Source organism: Salvelinus namaycush, chromosome 5 (assembly GCF_016432855.1).
Source record: "Salvelinus namaycush isolate Seneca chromosome 5, SaNama_1.0, whole genome shotgun sequence".
Classification (NCBI taxonomy): domain Eukaryota; kingdom Metazoa; phylum Chordata; class Actinopteri; order Salmoniformes; family Salmonidae; genus Salvelinus; species Salvelinus namaycush.
Genome location: NC_052311.1, coordinates 32109416 through 32135800, shown reverse-complemented (window position 1 = coordinate 32135800; position 26385 = coordinate 32109416). Strand labels below are relative to the sequence as shown.

General features: G+C 42.3%; 1 protein-coding gene across 1 annotated transcript in view; it reads right to left on the bottom strand.

The window, feature by feature from the left end:
- Positions 1-5111: 5111 nt before the first annotated feature.
- The window catches only part of LOC120047081 (glutamine--fructose-6-phosphate aminotransferase [isomerizing] 2-like), a gene marked incomplete at its 5' end in the record, with an annotated part of 40118 nt that continues 18844 nt past the window's right edge, over positions 5112-26385 (bottom strand). Inside the window, 11 exons of the mRNA XM_038992628.1 lie at positions 5112-6815; positions 7067-7228; positions 9089-9256; positions 9496-9623; positions 9844-10116; positions 10339-10459; positions 10558-10655; positions 15844-15939; positions 16371-16534; positions 16666-16783; positions 19038-19117. Of these exons, the coding sequence (XP_038848556.1) occupies positions 6771-6815; positions 7067-7228; positions 9089-9256; positions 9496-9623; positions 9844-10116; positions 10339-10459; positions 10558-10655; positions 15844-15939; positions 16371-16534; positions 16666-16783; positions 19038-19117 (1453 nt within the window). The remainder of the gene's footprint in view (positions 6816-7066; positions 7229-9088; positions 9257-9495; positions 9624-9843; positions 10117-10338; positions 10460-10557; positions 10656-15843; positions 15940-16370; positions 16535-16665; positions 16784-19037; positions 19118-26385) is intronic.

The window sequence follows — 26385 nt, the reverse complement described above, 5'->3', positions numbered from 1 at the left end:
ACATATTTTGCATTACTCATATACTGTATATACTGCGTGTATTGTTGTGAAATTGTTAGATATTACTTGTCAGATATTACTGCACCGTTGGAGTTAGAAACACAAGCATTTCACTACACCCGCAATAACATCTGCTAAACACGTGTATGTGACAAATACCATTTTGGACCAAAACCATTTGGATTTGGTTTGAAGTCAGTTACGACGCCGAACTGCAGTCAGGTCAAGACCCTGGTGAGGATGACTAGCATGCAGATGAGCTTCCCTGAGACTGTTTCTGACAGTTTGTGTGGAAATTATTCGGTTGTGCAAACCCACAGTTTCATCAGCTGTCCGGGTGGCTGGCTGCCTAATAGCTGCCGGCCATGCTGTCTGATAACACATTCTGAGTTCATTGAGTGAGTGTTGGAAAAAGATCTTGGTTCCTTTTTAAATATAGCAATGTGAATGCAAAGAGGACTCGGACCACAAAATAGGTGAAGTGAACTGGCAAAAGAGTTGAGTCCTTATTCAATGGCAAGGGCAGTGTGAATACAAAGAGAACAAAGTTATTTTGCTTGTTTTTTACCCCCGAGTTCACTTAATAAGTATAATAAGTACTGGGATCTGTTATTTTATGTGAAAACACCCAAAGAGAGCTTCATAAGCTGTTTATTTGCCTGTGTGGTTTGAATAGTGTGAAAAGAAAACATATTTGGTGAGAATCACGATATAGGGTACAAAATCGATTCTAGCTCTTAAAGGGGCGGTAGCCTACATTGGTGTAAAATTGTCAATTAAAGCATTATTTAATGTAGTTATTCTTCTGCTATTTGCTGTTACCAATAATATTAATGGTATCTTCTGATTTATTATTATGTCTCACCATTTTGAGGGCACCCGAGTGGTGCTGCGGTCTAAGGCCCTGCATCTCAGTGCTAGAGTCGTCACTACAGACCCTGGTTCGATCCCGGGCTGTATCACAACCGGCTGTGATCAGGAGTCCTATAGGGCGGTGCACAATTGAGACAGCGTCGTCCGGGTTAGGGGACGGTTTGGCTGGGGTAGGCCATCATTACTGATTTGCCTATTTAAATAAAGATTAAGTAAGACATTCAAATAAAATCTTTTTACTAAATGCAATCTATTAGCTTCCAAAATGTAAGTAGGTATATATACTGTAGCTGTCTGATTCACATTCTGATGGAATGGCTTTTCCTGCACAATGTAAAAACATTGTAAAAACCCAACATAGCAATGTGAATGCAAAGAGGAGTCGGACCACAAAATAGGTGGAGTGAACTGGCAAATAGAGTTGAGTCCTCATTCCTGAAAGTCATCCATTCGTAGAAACGATCAGCAGTCTCCTGTCGCCAAGCACTTCCCAGAATTCAATCAGGACATTACAACACTCAAGTTCATTGCGATAGAGAAGGTTCACATGCTCCTTAGTGGTGGGGACATTGATAACCTCCTACTAAAACTTAAATGCTTCTGTATCCACTACCTAGACACTGTCTTCCCGTGGGGGGGATTAATGAGGAACTCGATCTCAGACATTTTTTTTTGTATCATGGCCATGTCTTGATTTATTTTTATCCATATTGTATTGCCTTTTCACAAGTAATGGGAGCATTGCTTTGAAAAAAAATGTGCCCTATCTATAACATGTTGACCTATGATTCTGTCTAAATGTATTGTCTAATATGTACAGCGCCTTGCAAAAGTATTCAGCCCCTTTGGCGTTTTTCTATTTTGTTGCATTACAACCTGTAAATGGATTTTTATTTGGATTTCATGTAATGGACATACTCAAAATAGTCCAAATTGGTGAAGTGAAATGAAAATATTACTTGTTTCAAATATGTATGTTTTGCTATGAAGCCCCTAAATAAGACCTGGTGCAACCAATTACCTTCAGAAGTCACATAATTCGTTAAATAATGTCCACCTGTGTGCAATCTAAGTGTCACATGATTTGTCACATGATCTCAGTATATATACACCTGTTCTGAAAGGCCCCAGAGTCTGCAACACCACTAAGCAAGGGGCACCACCAAGCAAGCGGCACCATGAAACCAAGGAGCGCTCCAAACAGGTCAGGGACAAAGTTGTGGAGAAGTACAGATCAGGGTTGGATTATGAAAAAAATATCTGAAACTTTGAACATCCCACCGAGCACCATTAAATCAATTATTAAAAATTGGAAAGAATATGGCACCACAACAAACCTGCCAAGAGAGGGCCGCCCACCAAAACTCACGGACCAGGCAATGAGGGCGTTAATGAGAGAGGCAACAAAGAGACCAAAGATAACCCTGAAGGAGCTGCAAAGCTCCACAGCGGAGATTGGAGTATCTGTCCATAGGACCACTTTAAGCCGTACACTCCACAGAGCTGGGCTTTAAGGAAGAGTTGCCAGAAGAAAAGCCATTGCTAAAAGAAAAAAATAAGCAAACACGTTTGGTGTTCACCAAAAGGCACGTGGGAGACTCCCCAAACATATGGAAGAAGGTACTCTGGTCAGATGAGAAAAAATGTTAGCTTTTTGGCCATCAAGGAAAACACTATGTCTGGCGCAAACCCAACACCTCTCATCACCTCGAGAATACCATCCCAGCATCATGCTGTGGGGATGTTTTTAATCGGCAGGGACTGGGAAACTGGTCAGAATTGAAGGAATGATGGATGGCGCTAAATACAGGGAAATTCTTGAGGGAAACCTGTTTCAGTCTTCAGAGATTTGAGACTGGGACGGAGGTTCACCTTCCAGCAGGACAATGACCCTAAGCATACAGCTAAAGCAACACTTGAGTGGTTTAAGGGGAAACATTTAAATGTCTTGGAATGGCCTAGTCAAAGCCCAGACCTCAATCCAATTGAGAATCTGTGGTATGACTTAAAGATTGCTGTACACCAGCAGAGCCCATCCAACTTGAAGGAGCTGGAGCAGTTTTGCCTTGAAGAATGGGCAAAAATCCCAGTGGCTAGATGTGCCAAGCTTCGAGAGACATACCCCAAGAGACTTGCAGCTGTAATTGCTGTAAAAGGTGTCTCTACAAAGTATTGACTTTGGGGGGGTGAATAGTTATGCACGCTCAAGTTTTCAGTTTTTTTGTCTTATTTCTTGTTTGTTTCATAATAAAAAATATTTTGCATCTACAAAGCGGTAGGCATATTGTGTAAATCAAATGATACAACCCCCCCAAAAATCCATTTTAATTCCAGGTTGTAAGGCAACAAAATAGGAAAAATGCCAAGGGGGTGAATACTTTCGCAAGCCACTGTATCCATAAAAATGATGCCAGCTGATTCATGATTTCAACTGGCTGAGAAATGCTGGCCTTCTAGGCAGAGTCGCAAAGAAAAAGCCATATCTTAGACTGACTAATAAAAATAAAAGATTAAGATGGTCAAAATAGCACAGACACTGGACAGAGGAACTCTGCCTCAAAAGCCAGCATCCCATAGTCACCTCTTCTCTATTGACGTTGAGACTGATGTTTTGCGGGTACTATTTAATGAAGCTGCCAGTTGAGGACTTGTGAAGCGTCTGTTTCTCAAACTAGACACTCTAATGTACTTGTCCTCTTGTTCAGTTGTGCACCGGGGCCTCCCACTCCTCTTTCTACTCTGGTTATAGAGCCAACTTGCGCTGTTCTGTGAAGGGAGTAGTACACAGCGTTGTACGAGATCTTCAGTTTCTTGGCAATTTCTCGCATGGAATAGCCTTCATTTCTCAGAACAAGAATAGTCTGACAAGTTTCAGAAGAAGAAAGGTCTTTGTTTCTGGCCATTTTGAGCCTGTAATCGAACTCATAAATGCTGATGCTCCAGATACTCAACTAGTCTAAGGGACAGTTTTATTGCTTTTTTAATCAGGAAACAGTTTTCAGCTGTGCTAACATAATTGCAAAAGGGTTTTCTAATGATCAATTAGCCTTTTAAAATGATTAACTTGGATTAGCTAACACTATGTGCCATTGGGACAGAGGAGTGATGGTTGCTGATAATGGGCCTCTGTACGCCTATGTCGATATTCCATCAAAAATCTGCCTTTTCCAGCTACATTAGACATTTACAACATTAACAATGTCTACACTGTATTTCTGATCAATTTGATGTTATTTTAATGGACAAAAATGTGCTTTTCTTATAAAAACAAGGACATTTCTAAGTGACCCCAAACCTTTGAACTGTAGCGCCCTTGCTGTCTCTGCCTGGCCGGTTCCCCTCTTTCCACTGGGATTCTCTGCCTCTAACCCTATTACAGGGGCTGAGTCACTGGCTTACTGGTATTCTTCCATGCCGTCCCTAGGAGGGGTGCGTCACTTGAGTGGTTTGAGTCACTGACGTGGTCTTCCTGTCTGGGTTGGCGCCCCCCCTTGGGTTCTGCCGTGAAGGAGATCTTTATGGGCTATACTCGGCCTTGTCTCAGGATGGTAAGTTGGTGGTTGAAGATATCCCTCTAGTGGTGTGGGGGTTGTGCTTTGGCAAAGTGGGTGGGGTTATATCCTGCCTGTTTGGCCCTGTCCGGGGGTATCATCGGATGGTGCCAGTGTCTCCTGACCCCTCCTGTCTCAGCCTCCAGTATTTATGCTGCAGTAGTTTATGTGTCGGGGGGCTAGGGTCAGTCTGTTATATCTGGAGTATTTCCCCTGTCTTATCCAGTGTCCTGTGTGAATTTAAGTATGCTCTCTCTAATTCTCTCTTTCTTTCTTTCTCTCTCTCGCAGGACCATACCTCAGGACTACCTGGCATGATGACTCCTTGTTGTCCCCAGTCCACCTGGCCGTGCTGCTGCTCCAGTTTCAACTGTTCTGCCTGCGGCTATGGAACCCTGACTTGTTCACTGTGATTACTATTATTTGATCATGCTGGTCATTTATGAACATTTGAACATCTTGGCCATGTTCTGTTATAATCTCCACCCGGCACTGCCAGAAGAGGCCTGGCAACCCCTCATAGCCTGGTTCCTCTCTAGGTTTCTTCCTAGGTTAGGGCCTTTCTAGGGAGTTTTTCCTAGCCACCGTGCTTCTACACCTGCATTGCTTGCTGTTTGTGGTTTTAAGCTGGGTTTCTGTACAGCACTTTGATATATCAGCTGATGTAAGAAGGGCTATATAAATACATTTGATTTGATTAGTGTATATTATAAAATACAATCATAGTTTGTGATAAACCAGCCCAACTTTCTTTAACCCCCATAAAAAACAGATAAATACATTAACTACAGTACATCTCAATATAACATGTTTTACCCTATACAGTACAAAACTACAATTCATATCACTTTATGCATATCAGTCTTATATTGAGATGTCAAGGGAAGTGCCTCACATTTTCGAGAACAAGAGTTAGGGCATGTCAATATTGCCATTGTGGATAACACTCTGGGAGATTAAATCCACTATAAAAGTAAGTGCAACCAATTGGTCTTCATACATAAATAAGCCAATGGACCCCCAAACAGTCTTCATAGAATAGGACAGAGATGTCTCTCACAGCGCTGCATGACAGAGAACATAATATGATTGCAATGATGAACGCCATACAATGACTAAACAGAGAATAATGATTCATGAAAGGGTAGTAAATGAAAGGAAGTATAATTCTTATAGTATCTCACAAGCCTGTAGCAGTGTCATCCGGCCCTTTTCAACAGATTGGAGTGTAGATGATGAACAGTAATCCCCTCATGAGTAAAATCATATTAGATTCACTCTGACAAAGGAGTGATAAATAAAGTGCCCCTTGATTATGGGACCACAAGGAATGCATTTTTGTGTACAGTACACCAAAGCAATGTGTGTAGGCCCTACATCACAAGTGTTATGTCCCAATAGCCTACATAGAGCTTTTCAGAATAGTTCCCTACAATATGCTAGCTATTGGCTCCGCAGGATAACAGAATGCTATAGAATAGCCTACACTCCCCAAGATGCAAAGCTAATAAACTCCCACGGGACAGAGAACCCATTTAACAACGATTATCGAAAACATTCACAATGCCTCCCATATTGCACAATTGTAAGCACTTCAATACACCAACTAAATGCATTACTCCTACAATATGTATTTTTGGCTCAACTGTTTGTGGACAAGGCACACATTTGGTATAAGTCACAGTGTGCACAGTACTGTATAGTGAAAGGATCTTGCTTTGGAGGCATTATTGGAGATAATGCTGATTTGACAGATGGTCAAAGTTGTGTGAGATTTGCTCTCTCTCTCTACAAGGCCCAAAAGGTCAATGGCACCGCCTCAACAGTGTGTCAATAGGACTTGTGTGTCAATAGGATTTCTATGCTTTAAAAATGTCACGTCCCTCTATTCACACACATGCATGCACGCACGCACGTTTTAATATCCTTGTGGGTACCATAAAATTGATTTCCATTCAAAATTATATCTCATGTCCTCCCACTTTCTCCAGACCGGTAAAAGGTGCAACACAGAAACAGGGTAGAAAGTTGCAATAGGCCCGTGCAACCCAAGGTTTGATACCAATATAAAAATAAACCCTCTTAAACCTAAACCTAACCCCTAAGCCTAAAATAGCCTTTTTCCTTGTGTTGATCGGCAAAATGTCCCCCCTTATCCCAATTTGCCTTGTTTTACTATTAACTATCCTTGTTTTACTTCTAGCCCCCACAAGGATGGTCAAACCAAAAACACACACAAACACCTTCTACACACATAATTGCACTTTGATGGCTTCGCCTCCTCTGTCTCTCTCCTCAGCAGAGCAGTGATGTGGCCTCTACTGCCTTCTGCCTGTCTGTCTGGTTCTACTCCACTGTGACAGACTTGGCCAGGTTCCTGGGACAGTCCACCTACAACCAGAGGAAAGAGAGAGACAGCCATTAAACCAGCTCAAAACTGAGGAGTAAAGGAAACAACACAAGACTAGATAAACATACAGCATAGTTGATTTTGTGAGTAACTGTCGATTTTAATGCTTGTTGTAATGAAATCGAAATAAAATTGAGAGTAAATACTGGGAATGAAAAGGTACAGTAATGGGTGTCTGTGAGCAAAGGAAAAGATTGCAGTAAGACACGGTAATTTGTAGTGGTAGACTCACGTCGTATCCTCGCAGCACGGCCAGGTGAAAGGACAAGAGTTGCAGAGGGATGACACTGAGGATGCCCTGGAGACAGTCCACTGTCTGAGGCAGCTCAATGGTCTTATACGCATTCTTAGACACCTCTGGGTCATCCTGGCAACACAGGATAATCGGCCGCCCCTGAGGGTGAAAGAGATTATTCAAGGCTTTTTGATAGTTAGGCTGTGTGTGCGCCTGTGGTTGTTTGTATGTTTGTCTTGGTGCAATTCCATGGTAACAGAATGATGCTGAGACTCAGATGTTTCACTTTAAAAGTACGATAAACAAAAAACCATTAATTGCAAAGTTCAACAAACCATACAACTCTATGCACAATGACTACTTTTAACAATTCCCACAGAAAATTTGACAAAACACATTTACTCGAAGAACAGTGCAGATGTAACGTTTGGTAACAGAATGAAGGTCAAATCTCCCTCAGTTCTTTATGTGACCACATTTTCCAAAAACCTTGTGTTGTAAAAAAATATATTTTGGTGGTTGAACTACAGTTAGTGAAGAAGATTAACACCCGGTAACAGAATGATGGTAACAGAATGACATCATGGGTCCCTGATCTGTTCTATACAGAAATGCATAATAATGAATGTCCCAATGTTTTTCTAGAAAGGTAGAACATTTCCTATCCTCCTTTGCATGTTTGGGTATTTTTCTACACACTGGCAATTATTCGAATGAGCTCCATCCTCAAACAAGACCACATTTGGTTGATCCAGGCCGGAACAAATCTGTACCAATCATAGATGTCTATGTTTCACAAGTTTGGACATCACAGTACAGCAAAGCACAACAAAGTTGAGTGCAGTACTATACAGTATAGTTCAATACAGTAGAGTACAGTAGAGTTTAGTACAGTACAGTACAGTAGAGTATAGTTCAATACAGTACAGTAAAGTACAGTGCAATATAGTCAATTATATTGTCGTCTACGCTAGTGTGCTGTACTTTGCTGTACTTTAATGTACTAAACTTTACTATAATCTACAGTAGAGTACTGTATTGTACTGACCTACAATCTAATCTAATTTTCTTTACCGATTTGGTAACAGAATGAAGCGTTTTAATCACTTAATAAATCCTAAACAAATTGTTATCAGTAAAAACACTATAACTAATTGGCAGGTTAACCTTCACTTGTTACTTCTGTGAACTTTCATTATCCTCCCTCATGAGAGAAATTTGAAAATATCTTCAAGATATGTGGGGTTTTTAAAAATGAATGATAAGACACTAGGCAATATTTCTTAAACTTACAGAAGGCAAATAATTTCAACAAAACTAAATATAAATGTTGATATTAGTTGGCTGGGGTCTTTACTTCAACATTATTGTGTTTTGATGTATTTCTGATACCTTTTTAAGACGTTTTCTAAGGCCCCTTTTCCATCTGTTTGACCAGAAATCAAAGCCTTTGCCTTTCCCACATTTTTATGATGGAAAATGGTTGAATTTCTTTTTACATATGCCTTAATTAATGGGGGTGGCAGGTAGCCTAGTGGTTAGACAGTTGGGCCAGTAACTGAAAGGTTGCTAGATCAAATCCCCGAGCTGACAAGGGTAAAAATCTGTCGTTCTGCCCCTGAACAAGGCAGTTAACCCACTGTTCTTAGGCCGTCAATGAAAATAAGAATTTGTACTTGCCTAGTTAAATAAAAAAAATCATGAATCAAAAAAATAGACCCTTAGCTTAAATTTGACACCAAATGTGATGTGCTCCTATGAACTTTACATGTTAGTACTCATGGGACTTTTTACATTTAAATGCCCCTACTGAGCAAGTTTCAGTTGTGGGTGTGTGTGTTTAGTTGTGTGTATATGTGAATAAGGTTGCGTTGATAGACAGGCAGCCAAATTCGGATAATTGGTCTCCAGCGCTGAAAAAAATCTGATGTCAAAAAGATCTGATGTGATTGGTCAAAAGACCAATTCATTTGGCTGCCTTTCTAAATGCAGCCTATGTGAGTGAGTAATGTGACGTACCGATCTGGCTGTGACTTGCTGCAGTGCGTTCTGACACTTGGTGTAGCAGGCGTCTCTCATGATGATCATGATGACCGGCATGTGCTTGTCAATCAGAGCCAGAGGACCGTGCTTCAGCTCCCCAGCCAGGATGCCCTCTGAATGCATGTAGGTGATTTCCTTGATTTTCTGTACGGGAAGAATCAATCAGTTAAATGACATAATAATCAGTATTATCATGTCAAAGTGTGCATATATTGTGTGTGTATATATAGAGGTTTAATGGTATATAAAGAACTGGAAAAGAGGAGAAAATGCCAAACATTGCCCCTAGATGGACGCTGACCCAAGGTCAGTTTTTCATGGTTCCTATAAAGGTTGTGGGTTAGTATTTGGGGTGGGTAAGCTAATGCTAGATCTGTTCTCACCAGTGCCCCCTCTAGACAGGTAGCATAGTTGAAGCCTCGGCCCATGACCAGCAAAGACCTCTGTTCATATAGCTCATCTGCTATGGACTTGATGTTCTTATCCAGAGACAACACCTTCTTGATCAACTCTGAGAGGGGGAGGGGAGGAGAGCGATAGGGGGTGAAAAAGTTTAGTAAAGTAAAGTTTAGTAAGGTTTAGTAAAAACAACAAAGTGGTGTTTTTGCTGGTGAGATCAGGCAGTATATTGGTTAAAGTGTGTTAGTCATAGTGATATCATGCTGGTTACAGTGAGAAGGTTATAATGGGTTAAACATTATCATAGTGGGTGTTGTGGTTTATAGACTCACCTGGGAGTATCCTGAGTCCATTGATGATCTCCAGCCTCCTTGTCTGCAGGGAGATCCTGTCCTCACTCATCATCAGACCAAACATGATGAGAGCCACAAACTGGCTGGTGTAGGCCTTGGTGCTGGCAACCCCTATCTCTGGCCCAGCATTGATGTGCACCCCGCAGTCTGTGTCTCTGGAGATGGAGGAGCCCACTGTGTTGGTGACCCCCACCGTCAGAGCACCTCTATCCTTACAGTACCTCAGAGCCATCAGGGTGTCTGCCGTCTCACCTGAGGGGAGGAAGGAGCAGAGGACAGAGACAACTTAGCATTCATACAAACACTAGAATTCTCCCCTGTCCAACAGATTATAGTCTCTGTACTAGCATTCTCTTTTATCAGAGTATCCAGTCTCCACCGTAGAGAGTGAAATAACAAAAACACTAGCGTTTTATGAAACACTAGCAATAAAATATAAATAGCAGTCTACCCACCAACGCAGTATGGCATTACCTGATTGGCTGATGTAGAAGCAGACGTCGTCTCTGAAGACGGGCGTGTTGCGATCTAGGAAGTCGCTAGCCAGCTCCACCATGACAGGAAGCTCTGTCAGCTCCTCCAGAACTTGTCTGGTCTGAGAGGTGAAGGGGAGAGGGGAAGAAAAGAAGTCATCACCATCATCATCATCTTTCCTTTCTCCTTCTCAATCGCACTTCTGGTTGGTTCACTTACAGCCACGGCAGCATGGAAGCTGGTTCCACAGCCAATCATGATGAGGCGTCTGCAGCGTTTGATCTCCTTCAGGTGGTCCTTCAATCCCCCCAGGATCACTGAGGACAAGACAGGACAGAAGAGAGGAGATATTGTTCAGATATTTAGGGGTTTTAGGTGAATATGTTGGAATTGCGTTGACAATGTTTTTATTTGTCCAAAGCTGTTTATTCCACCTTTTTGCTTTAACATATAATAATAATAATTTTAAAAAGATTATAAAAAATAAATATCTGAGGCTTGGGAATAAGTTACACTAACAACAAATGAATTAATCTCAATCAGGTAAATATAAATCATAAAGGTACGTACCTAATATTTCATAATTTACATTCATATTTAATATATTTACACAAATGTACATGGAGTTCGGTATGTTCAGTCTTTTATACAAACATGTCCAAATCGGCTCTAACAGGGGGTCACATAGTAAGTGGGTGTTGGTATTGGTTTATAAATAAATGTTTTGCAGTTGTGGCACGTCTCCAGTCGTACAGCACAGTAGGCCTATACGTCCACATAGTAACTGTTAATTATTGTCGCGTAGGCTTTGGTTAAAGCTCAATGTTAAATTCCCTATCATCATCATCATATCTAACCCAATATGATACCAATGTCGATGAAAATGGTGAAGGGGAGAGTGCAAACCACCTTGAATGTGCAAATCACCTTGATTGGAGGCACACAACACATTCCTTGCCTCTCGTCATGAACCGTCAGGCTGTTACCGAGAACCGCATACCGGATAAGAACAAGACCACAGGTCCACAACGTGACTATTACACTTGCTACCTTTCTGACTGAATACGTTTGTACGGGCAACAGTTTTGATTACATTTATAAGTTATCGCTCTCACGTGCCAAAAGAGAACCAACGAGGTGCTACCTTTTTGGCTGAGCTAAGACCTTCAAAAGTCAATCGGAGTTAAAACGTTGCTTTGAATGGGAAGTCATTTTACAATGTAAGACTGTCCCAATCTAGTTAGTTCAAAACTGATTTTAGAGGGCAACCAGCGGACCAGCGTTTAAACCAGCAACCCTTGCAGTTATGGAAGCACACCACCTATGCCACTAAGGTCCAGACGTTTTGTCAGGGGCCGCATTACAGGTTAGAACAGCATTGCCAATGACAGCCTTTTGGTTGCTAAAAAAATCTGCATTTGTGTGTGGAAATGTTGTATATTTCCCCATAAAATCACCTTCCAGTGTAAAAAAACAATGTTTTAAGTGAGAAGTTGACATTGGTCTGAAGCCGAAAAATAGTGGAAATGTCGGAGCACCACAATGCCTACTTAAACCATGCTCTACTAAGATTTTCCAGCACACAGCTTTGACCTACTACAGTAACTATTCTGGTTATTGTACTTAAAACAATGTGTAGGCATGTTGCTTGGGATTCAAACCTTCTCAAACAGCCTAATCTATATAAGGTCCCACAGTTGAGAATGCCGTGTCAGAGCAAAAACCAAGCCATGAGGTCGAAAGAATTGTCAGTAGATCTCCGAGACAAGATTTGGTCGAGGCACAGATGTGGGGAAGGGTACCAAAAAATGTCTGCATCATTGAAGGTCCACAAGAACACAGTGGCCTTCATCATTCTTACATGGAAGAAGTTTTGAACCACCAATACTCTTTGTAGAGCTGGCCGCCCGGCCAAACTGAACAATCGGTGGAGAAGGGCCTTGGTCGGGGAGGTGACCAAACCCCGATGGTCACTCTGACAGAGCAACAGAGTTCCTCTGTGGAGATGAGAGAACCTTCCAAAAGGACAACCATCTCTGCAGCACTCCACCAATCAGGCCTTTATGGTAGAGTGGCCAGACGGAAGCCACTCCTCAGTAAAAGGCACATGACAGCCCGCTTGTAGTTTTCCAAAAGGAGCCTAAAGACTCTCATACCATGAGAAACAAGATTCTCTGGTCTGATGAAACCAAGATTGACCTCTTTGGCCTGAATGCCAAGCATCACGTCTGGAGGAAACCTGGCACCATCCCTACAGTGAAGCACGGTGGTGGCAGCATCATGCTGTGGGATGTTTTTCAGCAGCAGGGACTGGAAGACTAGTCAGGATCGAGGGAAAGATGAACGGAGAGATCCTTGATGAAAACCTGCTCCAGAGCGCTCAGGATCTCAGATTGGGGCGAAGGTTCACCTTCCAACAGGACAACGACCAAAAGCACACAGCCAAGACAACGCAGGAGTGGCTTCATGCCAAGTCTCTGAATGTACTTGAGTGGCCCAGACTTGAACCAGATCGAACATCTCTGGAGACCTGAAAATAGCTGTGCAGCAACCCTCCCCATCCAACTTGACAGACCTTGAGAGGATCTGCAGAGAAGAACGGGAAAAATTCCCCAAATACAGGTGTGCCAAGCTTGTAGCGTCATACCCAAGAAGACTCAATGCTGTAATCGCTGCCAAAGGTGTTTCAACAAAGTACTGAGTAAAGGGTCTGAATACTTTCGTAAATGTCATATTTCCGATTTATTATTTGGAATAAATTTGGAAACATTTCTAAAAACGAGTTTTTGCTTTGTCATATTGTGTGCAGATGTCGGAAAAAAACTATGAATCAATTTTAGAATAAGGCTGTAATGTAACAAAATGTGGAAAAGTCAAGGGGTCTGAGTACTTTCCAAAGACACTGTATACAGTACCAGTGAAAAGTTGTTGAATGAGGGGGTTGAATGAGTAGGTGTGTCCAAACTGTTGACTGGTACTGCATGTACTGTATATATATATATATATATATATATATATATATACACTGCTCAAAAAAATAAAGGGAACACTTAAACAACACAATGTAACTCCAAGTAAATCACACTTCTGTGAAATCAAACTGTCCACTTAGGAAGCAACACTGATTGACAATAAATTTCACATGCTGTTGTGCAAATGGAATAGACAAAAGGTGGAAATTATAGGCAATTAGCAAGACACCCCCAAAAAAGGAGTGATTCTGCAGGTGGTGACCACAGACCACTTCTCAGTTCCTATGCTTCCTGGCTGATGTTTTGGTCACTTTTGAATGCTGGCGGTGCTCTCACTCTAGTGGTAGCATGAGACGGAGTCTACAACCCACACAAGTGGCTCAGGTAGTGCAGTTTATCCAGGATGGCACATCAATGCGAGCTGTGGCAAAAAGGTTTGCTGTGTCTGTCAGCGTAGTGTCCAGAGCATGGAGGCGCTACCAGGAGACAGGCCAGTACATCAGGAGACGTGGAGGAGGCCGTAGGAGGGCAACAACCCAGCAGCAGGACCGCTACCTCCGCCTTTGTGCAAGGAGGTGCACTGCCAGAGCCCTGCAAAATGACCTCCAGCAGGCCACAAATGTGCATGTGTCAGCATATGGTCTCACAAGGGGTCTGAGGATCTCATCTCGGTACCTATTGGCAGTCAGGCTACCTCTGGCTAGCACATGGAGGGCTGTGCGGCCCCACAAAGAAATGCCACCCCACACCATGACTGACCCATCGCCAAACCGGTCATGCTGGAGGATGTTGCAGGCAGCAGAACGTTCTCCACGGCGTCTCCAGACTCTGTCACGTCTGTCACATATGCTCATGTGCTCAGTGTGAACCTGCTTTCATCTGTGAAGAGCACAGGGCGCCAGTGGCGAATTTGCCAATCTTGGTGTTCTCTGGCAAATGCCAAACGTCCTGCACGGTGTTGGGCTGTAAGCACAACCCCCACCTGTGGACGTCGGGCCCTCATACCACCCTCATGGAGTCTGTTTCTGACCGTTTGAGCAGACACATGCACATTTGTGGCCTGCTGGAGGTCATTTTGCAGGGCGCTGGCAGTGCACCTCCTTGCACAAAGGTGGAGGTAGCGGTCCTGCTGCTGGGTTGTTGCCCTCCTACGGCCTCCTCCACGTCTCCTGATGTACTGGCCTGTCTCCTGGTAGCGCCTCCATGCTCTGGACACTACACTGACAGACACAGCAAACCTTTTTGCCACAGCTCGCATTGATGTGCCATCCTGGATGAACTGCACTACCTGAGCCACTTGTGTGGGTTGTAGACTCCGTCTCATGCTACCACTAGAGTGAGAGCACCGCCAGCATTCAAAAGTGACCAAAACATCAGCCAGGAAGCATAGGAACTGAGAAGTGGTCTGTGATCACCACCTGCAGAATCACTCCTTTTTTGGGGGTGTCTTGCTAATTGCCTATAATTTCCACCTTTTGTCTATTCCATTTGCACAACAGCATGTGAAATTTATTGTCAATCAGTGTTGCTTCCTAAGTGGACAGTTTGATTTCACAGAAGTGTGATTGACTTGGAGTTACATTGTGTTGTTTAAGTGTTCCCTTTATTTTTTTGAGCAGTGTATATATATATATATATATATCATTAGGCTGAATGTATTTTTTGATATAGGCCTATTGTAAATGTCTATTATTGTAGTGTCACCATCTTTATTGCAAAAATAAATACAAATACTTTGGACTACATATTCACTGCCCATTGATCAGCACAGCAATTGGTAAAACAGGACCATGTATGCAAAACAAGTGGTTGTGAGCATATGACAATATTACACAGGTAAACGGTTACAGAAATCAAGAATGCAGACAGGCTCTATAGACCTCTATATCTACAGTATATGAGTGACATGTTGTTATGTAGGACACCTACTGACCAAAAAAAAATGAAATATTTTGCTAAAAAAAATATTTCATTAAATCCCAGTAGGCACCACATTACTACAACACAAAACAGCTCACTCTATCAAGCCTGATGATCTTGTAAGTATAAAAGCTTGCTGTCATATAAACAAATAAACCTTGAAAAGGTAGTGGAATGGGATAATGTCTTAGTGTGGTGTGTGAAGAATCCAATCATTTACCTTGTATGCAGTACAAGTCACATTATTGTGGGTGCACCTCATCTTAAGACTGTGAATTCGGCTGTTTGAGAAGGTTTGAATCCTAAGCAACCTGCCTACACATTGTTTGAAGTACAATAGACCAACATAGCTACAGTAGTAGGTCAAAGCTATGTGCTGGAAAACCTTGGTAGACGTTGAAGTAGGCATTGTGGTGCTCATGTGAATTTCCTTTCTTTTTTGGCTTCAGACCAATGCCTACTTCTCACATAGAACATAGCTGTTGTTTTAAATAACGTATGCCTCCGTGAATTGCTGTGCTAATATTGATTGAGCCTAGGGCACTGTGCCATCAACATCCTGGAAGAATAGAGAGGGACCGGATCAGGATGTGACATTGTCATGGTAAGCTACCTTTGTTGGTGTCGAAGCAGATCCGCCCCCTCATGGTGTTGAACACGGACTCTGGCTGTTCAAAGATCTCCTTTTGCATGAACGCCTCAAAGTTACCTGCACACAAAAGATAAGGACACAATAGGGACAGTGGTTGAGTCACAGGTGTAGTTACTCACTAACGTCAGCAGAGGGAGATCTTATTCTAGTGTTCTTAGAGTTATAGCAGCTTCAATACAGTATCTGTGGCCAAATAAGGATGTGTTCTCTGTGTAAAATCAGACTACATTTCACTAGTATGACATTAGACCTTATCTTTGACATGCGTTTGTGAATGGGAAGGTATCGATACTGACCGGCTCTAGGTTTAAGGTCCCCTTAGGTACATACCGAGAATCAGCTTTCCCTCCTCAAATCCTAAATATTGCACCTTAACCTTGCACAGAACTGACCCTATGTCAGTGTGTAGGGCCTGGGACCCTCTAACCTACTCCTAATTAACATTTAGGTTTCCATGGTGACGAGCCCTATGACCGCTAACCTCTGACCTTTCATGATCTCCTGCAATTTCATCTGGAGGGTCTGGATGGCCCGGACAGGAACCTCCCCTGCCTGGCGGTTCAGCCTATGGAGGGACAGCTTCCCCCCTACAACCGCTGCTATATCATCATCCTCCAGGTAGATCACCTTGTTGGTGTGCTCTATGATGGCACTGGGCAGGGAGAGCGAGAGGAGGAAGAAAAAAGGATCACGAGACAAGCACAAATACATGCGCCACACACACACCGTGCACGTATTCACACACACACACACACACACACACACCTAGGGCTTTCAGCTCACCTAGCGTCAGAAGCAAAGTAGTACTCCACAGCCTTGCCGTCTTCAGCGGAATTCACAGCATTGGAGATATCTGGCCGGTTATGGCTGTTCTTTTCCTGGATCCCCTCTTTGAACATAGCTACTCGACAAAGGGCAACGGGTATAGGGCAGGGGTTAGGGTTCATGGTTCAAACTGAGCACTGGAACAACCAGAGATGGGTCACTGAAATCAACACTTCTGCTTTACTTGAACTCTCCACCTAAAATATTTTGTAATTTTTCATAAACTGGTAACAGCTGTTTTAACCCAATGATTGCAAACCAAAACAAGTTCATGATTGTGATTGACAAACAACAGAGCTCGAGAGGAGCCATCTGAGCCAAGGGTCCTTTGACCATAGGTTAACATGCTAATCATCTGGTTACATTGCTTCAGAAGATTCTGGAATTAATAATCAGGTGGAGGTTCAAACTGCCATCCGTATTGATTTGACACATATTATTTATAAGGTGACTGAACGGAGCCGAGGGACGTTTGCCCTTTTGCACAGTTACAGTAGAGCACTGCAGTCATGATGGGGCCACTATTAGCCCCCAATAGCGATAAATGACCTTGTTCTCTCCTCGTCTCTTTCCCTTCATCTGTACTCCACGGGTGAATTTACAGTAGGCATCCCACTATGTTGCTTTCACCTATCCTGTTTTTTAAAAGAGATGAGGGAAAGGAGCAGATAAAAGGAAGCCACTTTATAGTATTGAGAAAAGCAACCCATTATCTACTTCTCTTCCTCATTCCTTTCTCATTGGACTTTCGACCTGACCCCAGTCTCCATCTAGAAACTGCAATAATAAATCTGAGCGAGGTTAAGTAAACAGATGAAGACCCAGTCAACATACCTATAGGGTGTTCTGTCTCCAGATTGTTGATACACACAAAGAGAACATAACACACCAAACCCATGACTGTTATTAACTGAATGGCTAGGTAAGGGGCAGATTTATTGTGACACACGTCAAGAAACATATTTTAAATGTATAATTTGGAAAAGGCTATGATATCCCATAGAGGTTCAACATAGTATTGGCATTTCCACAAGGAGCAAGAGTGATTTCTCAAACACATACAGTACCAGTCAAAGGTTTGGACACACCTACTCATTCCAGGGTTTTTCGTTTATTTTTACTATTTTCTACATTGTAGAATAATAGTGAAGACATCAAAACTATGAAATAACACATATGGAATAATGTAGTAACCAAAAAAGTGTTAAACAAAGCAAAATATATGTTATATCATCAACGCAAAGGGTGGCTACTTTGAAGAATCTAAAATATATGTTTAACACTTTTTTGGTTACTACATGATTCCATATGTATTATGTAATAGTTTTGATGTCTTCACAATTAATCTACAATGTAGAAAATAGTAAAAACAAAGAAAAAAAATCCGAATGAGTACGTGTGTCCAAACCTTTGACTGGTACTGTATATATTTTTTAAATATGAATCTTGTCATTTTTGCACTGGACTCTTTGGAGAGTCGTTTCATGCAATCAGGCAACAGTTGATTCATTGGAGACATTAGTCTGATTTAAGGGTATCTGATTGTTGTGAGTCATGCAATTCTTAATAGGTGGTTCAATCAAATGTTATTAGTAAAGTACACATATTTTGCAGATGTTATCAGGTGCAGCGAAATGCTCATGTTTTGAGCTCCAACAGTGCAGTAATCTGAACACGAAATCAGAGATCAAGCCACAACACCCAAGTGTTTATTGGGTAGTTGGCGCACATATGGGCTCAGCGGCCCTCTGTCCCTCTGGGACCACTGGATTAACTGCACAGTCCCACGGGACAGAGTAGTACGGAGCTACGGACAAAACGGGATTAGGCTTAGATTATGACATGTTATCACACACAGGAGAACAGGCTTTCATAACCATTAGTCTGGATCAGATGGTAAGTACTGCAACTGTTAGTGTTAGGACACAGATACAGATACTGCTCACAAACACAGATAGCTCTGACGGGCGTTAGCTTGGAACAACTCCATTACATTAGCTGACTGGTTGGTTGGTTAGCTTATGCGTTGGTTAGTTAATTAGTTAATTTATGGGTGTTTCATATTGACCTGAATCGGGAATTGAACTACAGACATATAACTGAACTTTTCATGCAAATCTCACGCATCTTTATGCGTCAGTTCGAGTTACGCCCTCGTAACTCAAATTAAGAGATCGGTGCGTGAAGATAATGTAACCGAATGTGTTGAGATGTGGTTTGATTGAAATACAATATGTTTAAGGTTGATAACACAGTCAAATGTCTGTGGGAACAGTGACTGAGAGGTTTAAGAACACTGTAAAGTGATCATAGAGGGGAACAGAGCTCACCAGTGTTGTACTGGATTGGAATGTGCTCTGCAGACAGCTCATACTTGCTCCGCACACCAATGAGCAGAGGACTTCCTCTCCTGAAGGATATTGACAGAGAAAGGGGGATGGATAGAGGGATAGGGAGAAAGGGGGAAAGAGAGGGCGAGCATGAGAAAGACAGAGGGGTTCGGAGATAAATAGTTAGATTTGTGTGAGAGAACAAACACAAATGCACGTGCACACACACACACACACACACACACTGTGGAACACAGTTTAGGTCTTTATGTGTCATGTTAATGTTAAATTACATGCTCCCGAGTGGCGCAGTGGTCTAAGGCACTGCATCTCAGTGCAAGAGATGTCACTACAGTACCTGATTCGAATCCAGGCTGTATCACATCCGGCTGTGATTGAGTAGGCCATCATTGTAAATAAGAATTTGTTCTTAACTGACTTGCCTAGTTAAATTTAAAAAAATAACACTATTTGACTCGTGAAATAAGCTTGTTGACCAAGCAGGACCTGAATATGACTGCACGTCACATAATAATTTAACACGTTCATACATTTTTTACGTAGTTATTACACATTGAATACACTATCACTCGTATTTCATTTGACACAACGATTCACCGATTCGTATGCTATGATGCTGGTAAAGTTTTGTCTCGCGCACTTGCCCCAGCCGTACGAGCGCAGACAATTCCCCAAACTCTGGACAGTGCTGGTCATAAAAAAAAGCTAGCTAGCTGATGGATGCAAACAATGTTCTTCCCCAAAAATATAGCAAAACAACATAATCTGTTTCAGTAGCTACAGTTAGCTAGCTAACTATCTAGCTAGGTGTCATCATCTAAAATACCTCTAATTTATAAGACAGATCTTATTTGATTAATGGGCGGACCCACCTATGTGAAGCTGGCCACAATAAGGAGTAGCCACAATAGTGGAACGTGCGGTTCGCCATCAAAATAAAAGTCTGTCATTGACAGTGATGCAAATGAATACGCATAGTGGAATTATGCCATAATTGAATAGATCATGCCAAACTAGGTTGGAATGTTAAAGAAATTCAACAAAAGACAATAATTTGACAAAAATCTGTTGTAATCACAATGGATGTATTAGACTTTAGAATTGCATATGGATTGTGGATCAATGACTTGGGGTATCAGTCCACTCAGTGACACCCAGAGAACATTAGCGTCATAGCTCTTATTGCGGGACTCTGAAACCACTGAATTGAGTCACATTTATAGTACCAGTCAACTTACTATGTGTATTGAACACTACTCCAGAGGAAAAACAATACAACGTGGATGATTTGGAGTCTGAGAACTCTGAGGACGTTGGGAAAAAAGCACTAGGGTACTGAGTAGACTGATAGACCATTTAATTAATCCCCAATCCTTAAGTAAGGCTGTACACTGGAATATGATTGTCAGTACACACAATATCAAATCAAATCAAATTTTATTTGTCACATACACATGGTTAGCAGATGTTAATGCGAGTGTAGCGAAATGCTTGTGCTTCTAGTTTCGACAATGCAGTAATAACCAAAGAGGAATCTAACCTAACAATTCCGCAACTACTACCTTATACACACAAGTGTAAAGAGATAAAGAATATGTACATAAAGATATATGAATGAGTGATGGTACAGAACGGCATAGGCAAGATGCAGTAGATGGTATCGAGTACAGTATATACAGTGGGGCAAAAAAGTATTTAGTCAGCCACCAATTGTGCAAGTTCTCCCACTTAAAAAGATGAGAGAGGCCTGTAATTTTCATCATAGGTACACTTCAACTATGACAGACAAAATGAGAAAAAAAAATCCAGAAAATCACATTGTAGGATTTTTTATGATTTTTTTTGCAAATTATGGTGGAAAATAAGTATTTGGTCAATAACAAAAGTTTATCTCAATACTTTGTTATATACCCTTTGTTGGCAATGACAGAGGTCAAACGTTTTCTGTAAGTCTTCACAAGGTTTTCACACACTGTTGCTGGTATTTTGGCCCATTCCTCCATGCAGATCTCCTCTAGAGCAGTGATGTTTTGGGGCTGTTGCTGGGCAACACGGACTTTCAACTCCCTCCAAAGATTTTCTATGGTGTTGAGATCTGGAGACTGGCTAGGCCACTCCAGGACCTTGAAATGCTTCTTACGAAGCCACTCCTTCGTTGCCCGGGCGGTGTGTTTGGGATCATTGTCATGCTGAAAGACCCAGCCACGTTTCATCTTCAATGCCCTTGCTGATGGTAGGCTTTGTTACTTTGGTCCCAGCTCTCTGCAGGTCATTCACTAGGTCCCCCCGTGTGGTTCTGGGATTTTTGCTCACCGTTCTTGTGATCATTTTGACCCCACGAGGTGAGATCTTGCGTGGAGCCCCAGATCGAGGGAGATTATCAGTGGTCTTGTATGTCTTCCATTTCCTAATATTTGCTCCCACAGTTGATTTCTTCAAAGCAAGCTGCTTACCTATTGTAGATTCAGTCTTCCCAGCCTGGTGCAGGTCTACAATTTTGTTTCTGGTGTCCTTTGACAGCTCTTTGGTCTTGGCCATAGTGGAGTTTGGAGTGTGACTGTTTGAGGTTGTGGACAGGTGTCTTTTATACTGATAACAAGTTCAAACAGGTGCCATTTAATACAGGTAACGAGTGGAGGACAGAGGAGCCTCTTAAAGAAGAAGTTACAGGTCTGTGAGCCAGAAATCTTGCTTGTTTGTAGGTGACCAAATACTTATTTTCCACCATATTTTGCAAATAAATTCATTAAAAATCCTACAATGTGATTTTCTGGAATTTTTTTTCTAATTTTGTCTGTCATAGTTGAAGTGTACCTATGATGACAATTACAGGCCTCTCATCTTTTTAAGTGGGAGAACTTGCACAATTGGTGGCTGACTAAATACTTTTTTGCCCCACTGTACATATGAGATGAGTAATGTAGGGTATATAAACATAAAAGTGCATAGTTTAAAGTGGCTAGTGATACATGTATTACATAAAGATGGCAAGATGCAGTAGATGATATAGAGTACAGTATATACATATACATTTTATTAAGTGGCATTGTTTAAAGTGGCTAGTGATACATTTTTGATCAATTTCCATCATTAAAGTGAGCTGGAGTTGAGTCAGTATGTTGGCAGCAGCCACTCGATGTTAGTGGTGGCTGTTTAACAGTCTGATGGCCTTGAGATATAAGCTGTTTTTCAGTCTCTCGGTTCCTGCTTTGATGCACCTGTACTGACCTCGCCTTCTGGATGATAGTGGGGTGAACAGGCAGTGGCTCGGGTGGTTGTTGTCCTTGATGATCTTTATGGCCTTCCTGTGACATCGGGTGGTGTAGGTGTCCTGGCAGGTAGTTTGCCCCCAGTGATGCGTTGTGCAGACTTCACTACCCTCTGGAGAGCCTTACGGTTGTGGGCGGAGCAGTTGCCGTACCAGGCGGTGATACAGCCCGACAGGATGCTCTCGATTGTGTATCTGTAGAAGTTTGTGAGTGCTTTTGGTGACAAGCCGAATTTCTTCAGCCTCCTGAGGTTGAAGAGGCGCTGCTGTGCCTTCTTCACAACGCTGTCTGTGTGGGTGGACCAATTCAGTTTGTCTGTGATGTGTACGCCGAGGAACTTAAAACTTACTACCCTCTCCACTACTGTCCCGTCGATGTGGATAGGGGGGTGCTCCCCCTGCTGTTTCCTGAAGTCAACAAGCATCTCCTTTGTTTTGTTGACGTTGAGTGTGAGGTTATTTTCCTGACACCACACTCCGAGGGCCCTCACCTCCTCCCTGTAGGCCGTCTCGTCGTTGTTGGTAATCAAGCCTACCACTGTAGTGTCGTCCGCAAACTTGATGATTGAATTGGAGGCGTGCATGGCCACGCAGTCGTGGGTGAACAGGGAGTACAGGAGAGGGCTCAGAACGCACCCTTGTGGGGCCCCAGTGTTGAGGATCAGCGGGGTGGAGATGTTGTTACCTACCCTCACCACCTGGGGGCGGCCCGTCAGGAAGTCCAGTATCCAGTTGCACAGGGCGGGGTCGAGACCCAGGGTCTCGAGCTTGATGACGAGTTTGGAGGGTACTATGGTGTTAAATGCTGAGCTGTAGTCGATGAACAGCATTCTCACATAGGTATTCATCTTGTCCAGATGGGTTAGGGCAGTGTGCAGTGTGGTTGCGATTGCGTCGTCTGTGGACCTATTGGGGCGGTAAGCAAATTGGAGTGGGTCTAGGGTGTCAGGTAGGGTGGAGGTGATATGGTCCTTGACTAGTCTCTCAAAGCACTTCATGATGACGGAAGTGAGTGCTACGGGGGCGGTAGTCGTTTAGCTCATTTACCTTAGCTTTCTAAGGGAACAGGAACAATGGTGGCCCTCTTGACGCATGTGGGAACAGGAGACTGGAATAAGGATTGATTGAATATGTCCGTAAACATAGGCTGACTTGGGAGGTGATTTCCCTCAATCAAAGTCCCCGATAAGAGCTATGATTGCTAATATTTGCATAAACTCTTCACAGTTGTGTTCTGTGGGTGTCACTGATACCCCATTTCATTGCTCCAAATTACAACACTCCAACCTTGTTTTAACATTATCTAGTCTAAATATTGCGTCTTTCAAAGAGGGACTTTTATTTTGAACGCAATTTCCACTATTGTGGCTAGCTTCACAACACATAACACGGTCCGGTCAAGCTTCACTGCTTATTTTATTTTATTTAACTAGGCAAGTCAGTCAAGAACAAATTCTTATGTACAATGACTGCCTACCCCAGCCAAACCATAACCCGGACGACGCTGGGCCAATTGTGCACCGCCCTATGGGACTCCCAATTACGGCCGTTTGTGATACAGCCTGGAATCGAACCATGGTCTGTAGTGACACCTCTAACACTGAATGCAATGCCTTAGACCGATGCGCCACTCGGGAGCCTTATGGCGTTAGCTTTGGGCAACAAATGCTAGCCATCTTTTGAATATTCATATCTTAATTTAAAAATATTTTTATAAATAGATTCGGCTCCTCTGATATGCGAGGCGGCTCTGACTCGTTCGCGAACGACCCATCACTACTGGACGCTCTGGCGGAGGAGTAGAGGTGATCCCAGCGTTCAACGGCAGTCAAGCACACAAGCAAACTGGCTAACGTTGGCTAGCTACTTCCAGACACAAATGAGAGAACACCTCACTCTGACCATTTCTCTCGCCCTAGCATAGCTGGTTAGGCTGTTTTAATGTGATCCAGAGCATTGGTGAATGTAACTGTGCTGCTGGCAACAATTTAATTACGCTTTTTGTGCCGACGTTTACCGACACTGGCCATATTCAACCGGTGTTGAGCGTTAGTAAATTCATCAGTTATTCGGCGCTCTGCCACTCAGATGAGAGTGCTATTAACCATTGAAACGCACACGACTACACCACTTAACTAAGCATGATATGAATAATCAAGTCAATAAACGTTGGGTAGTTAATTAGATAGCAGATAGTTAATATACTGCCTGGAAAGTTCGATGTATTAGTAGCCGACTACGTTAAGTTAGGTAACTAGCTAAAATACCGGTACATACTGCTGTAATGCTATGCGGTTCGTAAGGATAGCGTAGCTAACAAATTGTCAGCCAACATAACGTGTAACTTATTTGAAAATGCATTACTTTATACTTTGCTCAATATTTTCTTAACATTTGTCAAAATTAGTTTAAGAAATTAATTTGTATCCGCTCTCGTTGGACTTCGGCCTCATATTTCCGCCATTTTCTTAAACTCTGAAAACGTTGTGAAGCACGCACACTTTCTGAAGAATTGCATTATGGGCCTTGAAAGTAGGGAAATAGTGTCCACTGCATGTATACTTCGTATTTTGGCTAATTAACGCTTCGAACACACCGACTGCGTCATTGCGTTTCGAAACACCAGAAGTACATTCATTTCCAATGGAACGCTGCATTTGCCTTGCAGCATTGCGTTGCAGAGGCAGTTGCAGTGCGTTCTGTGTGGTGCATACGTTCGATAAATCGAACGTATGCATCAAATTGTATGAGTGGACTTGACAGAAAGTAGCAAAATATGAATGTAGATTTTTTTTTTGCACACATTCAGTAAAAATTTGGGATTACATAACAGTTTGATTGCATAATTTCTTTACATTTTTTATTTATTTATTTGCCAAGTATATTATTTATTCGATGACATCCTCAAATTAATTGTGAGAGCCTATAATATAATTTCCCTCAAATGCAGTTTTGGAGCGAAATGCAATAATAAATTGTCAAGATAGGCAGAGTAGGCTCTTTCAACAATGAGACCAACCTTGAGGAAGGTGGTATGACTATTTCTTTCACACACACCTCATTGGCTAGGTTAGCTAGCTAACGCTAACTAGCCACATCTAGCACAAGCTCACTACTAAACTGACCTGGCAATCCTACTATCGTGGACACTTGTCTCCAAGCAGCATTTTTTGTGTTTATGTCCCTGTAGCTGTCAGCAGTTGTGTCAAAAAGACACGGTTTTGAGGATACTGCGAAAATGATTCTCTCTTCCATGTGTCCAACCGCATGCGACCATTTGCAAAAGGTACCTGCATCAGTATAGTTGCCTAGCTGCGCAAAATGTTATGCAGCAGTGATGCAATGACGCAGTCGGTGTGTTCGAAGCGTATGTAGTGATGGGTCGTTCGCGAACGAGTCTGTCACACCTGCTTCCACTCTTTCCCGGGCTGCCCTGCATTACGCACTCCTGCCACCATAATTTACGCACCTGCCTTCCCTCGTCACGCGCTTCAGCGATATTGGACTCACTCAATCACCTGTTTATTACCTCCCCTATATTTATCAGTTCCTCAGCTCTGTTCCCTGCTGCTGCATTGTTTGTCGTCTGTCTTTGTGTTTCCCAGTTCTGACGCTGTTCCTGTCCTGTTGCATGTCCGTTCCTAATTAAATGTCAACTCCCCATACCAGCTTCTATTCTCCAGCGTCATTCCTTACAGAGTCGGCTCTAAGACCCGGCTCGCATATCAGAAGAGCCGAATCTATTTATAAAAACATTTTTAAAATAAGATATGAATAATCAAAAGATTTAAATGAATAGAATTAACTAACTCAAAGCACTTTGTTTATATACATTAAAAAGTTATACTTTAAATGGAAATGTTTAATAGGATTATTTTTCATAACAAACCAATGCATTTTTAAATACATTGTGGTTAAGGTAGAGTATGATTTTATTTAATAATTTAATTCGATTTGATTTAACACCAATCATAGTCAAACTATCGCAAACTGTTTGACTAAAAAAATATGTATTGTATTTTTTCAAAAGAGCCGTTTGGGAGCCAAAAGAGCCGTCTC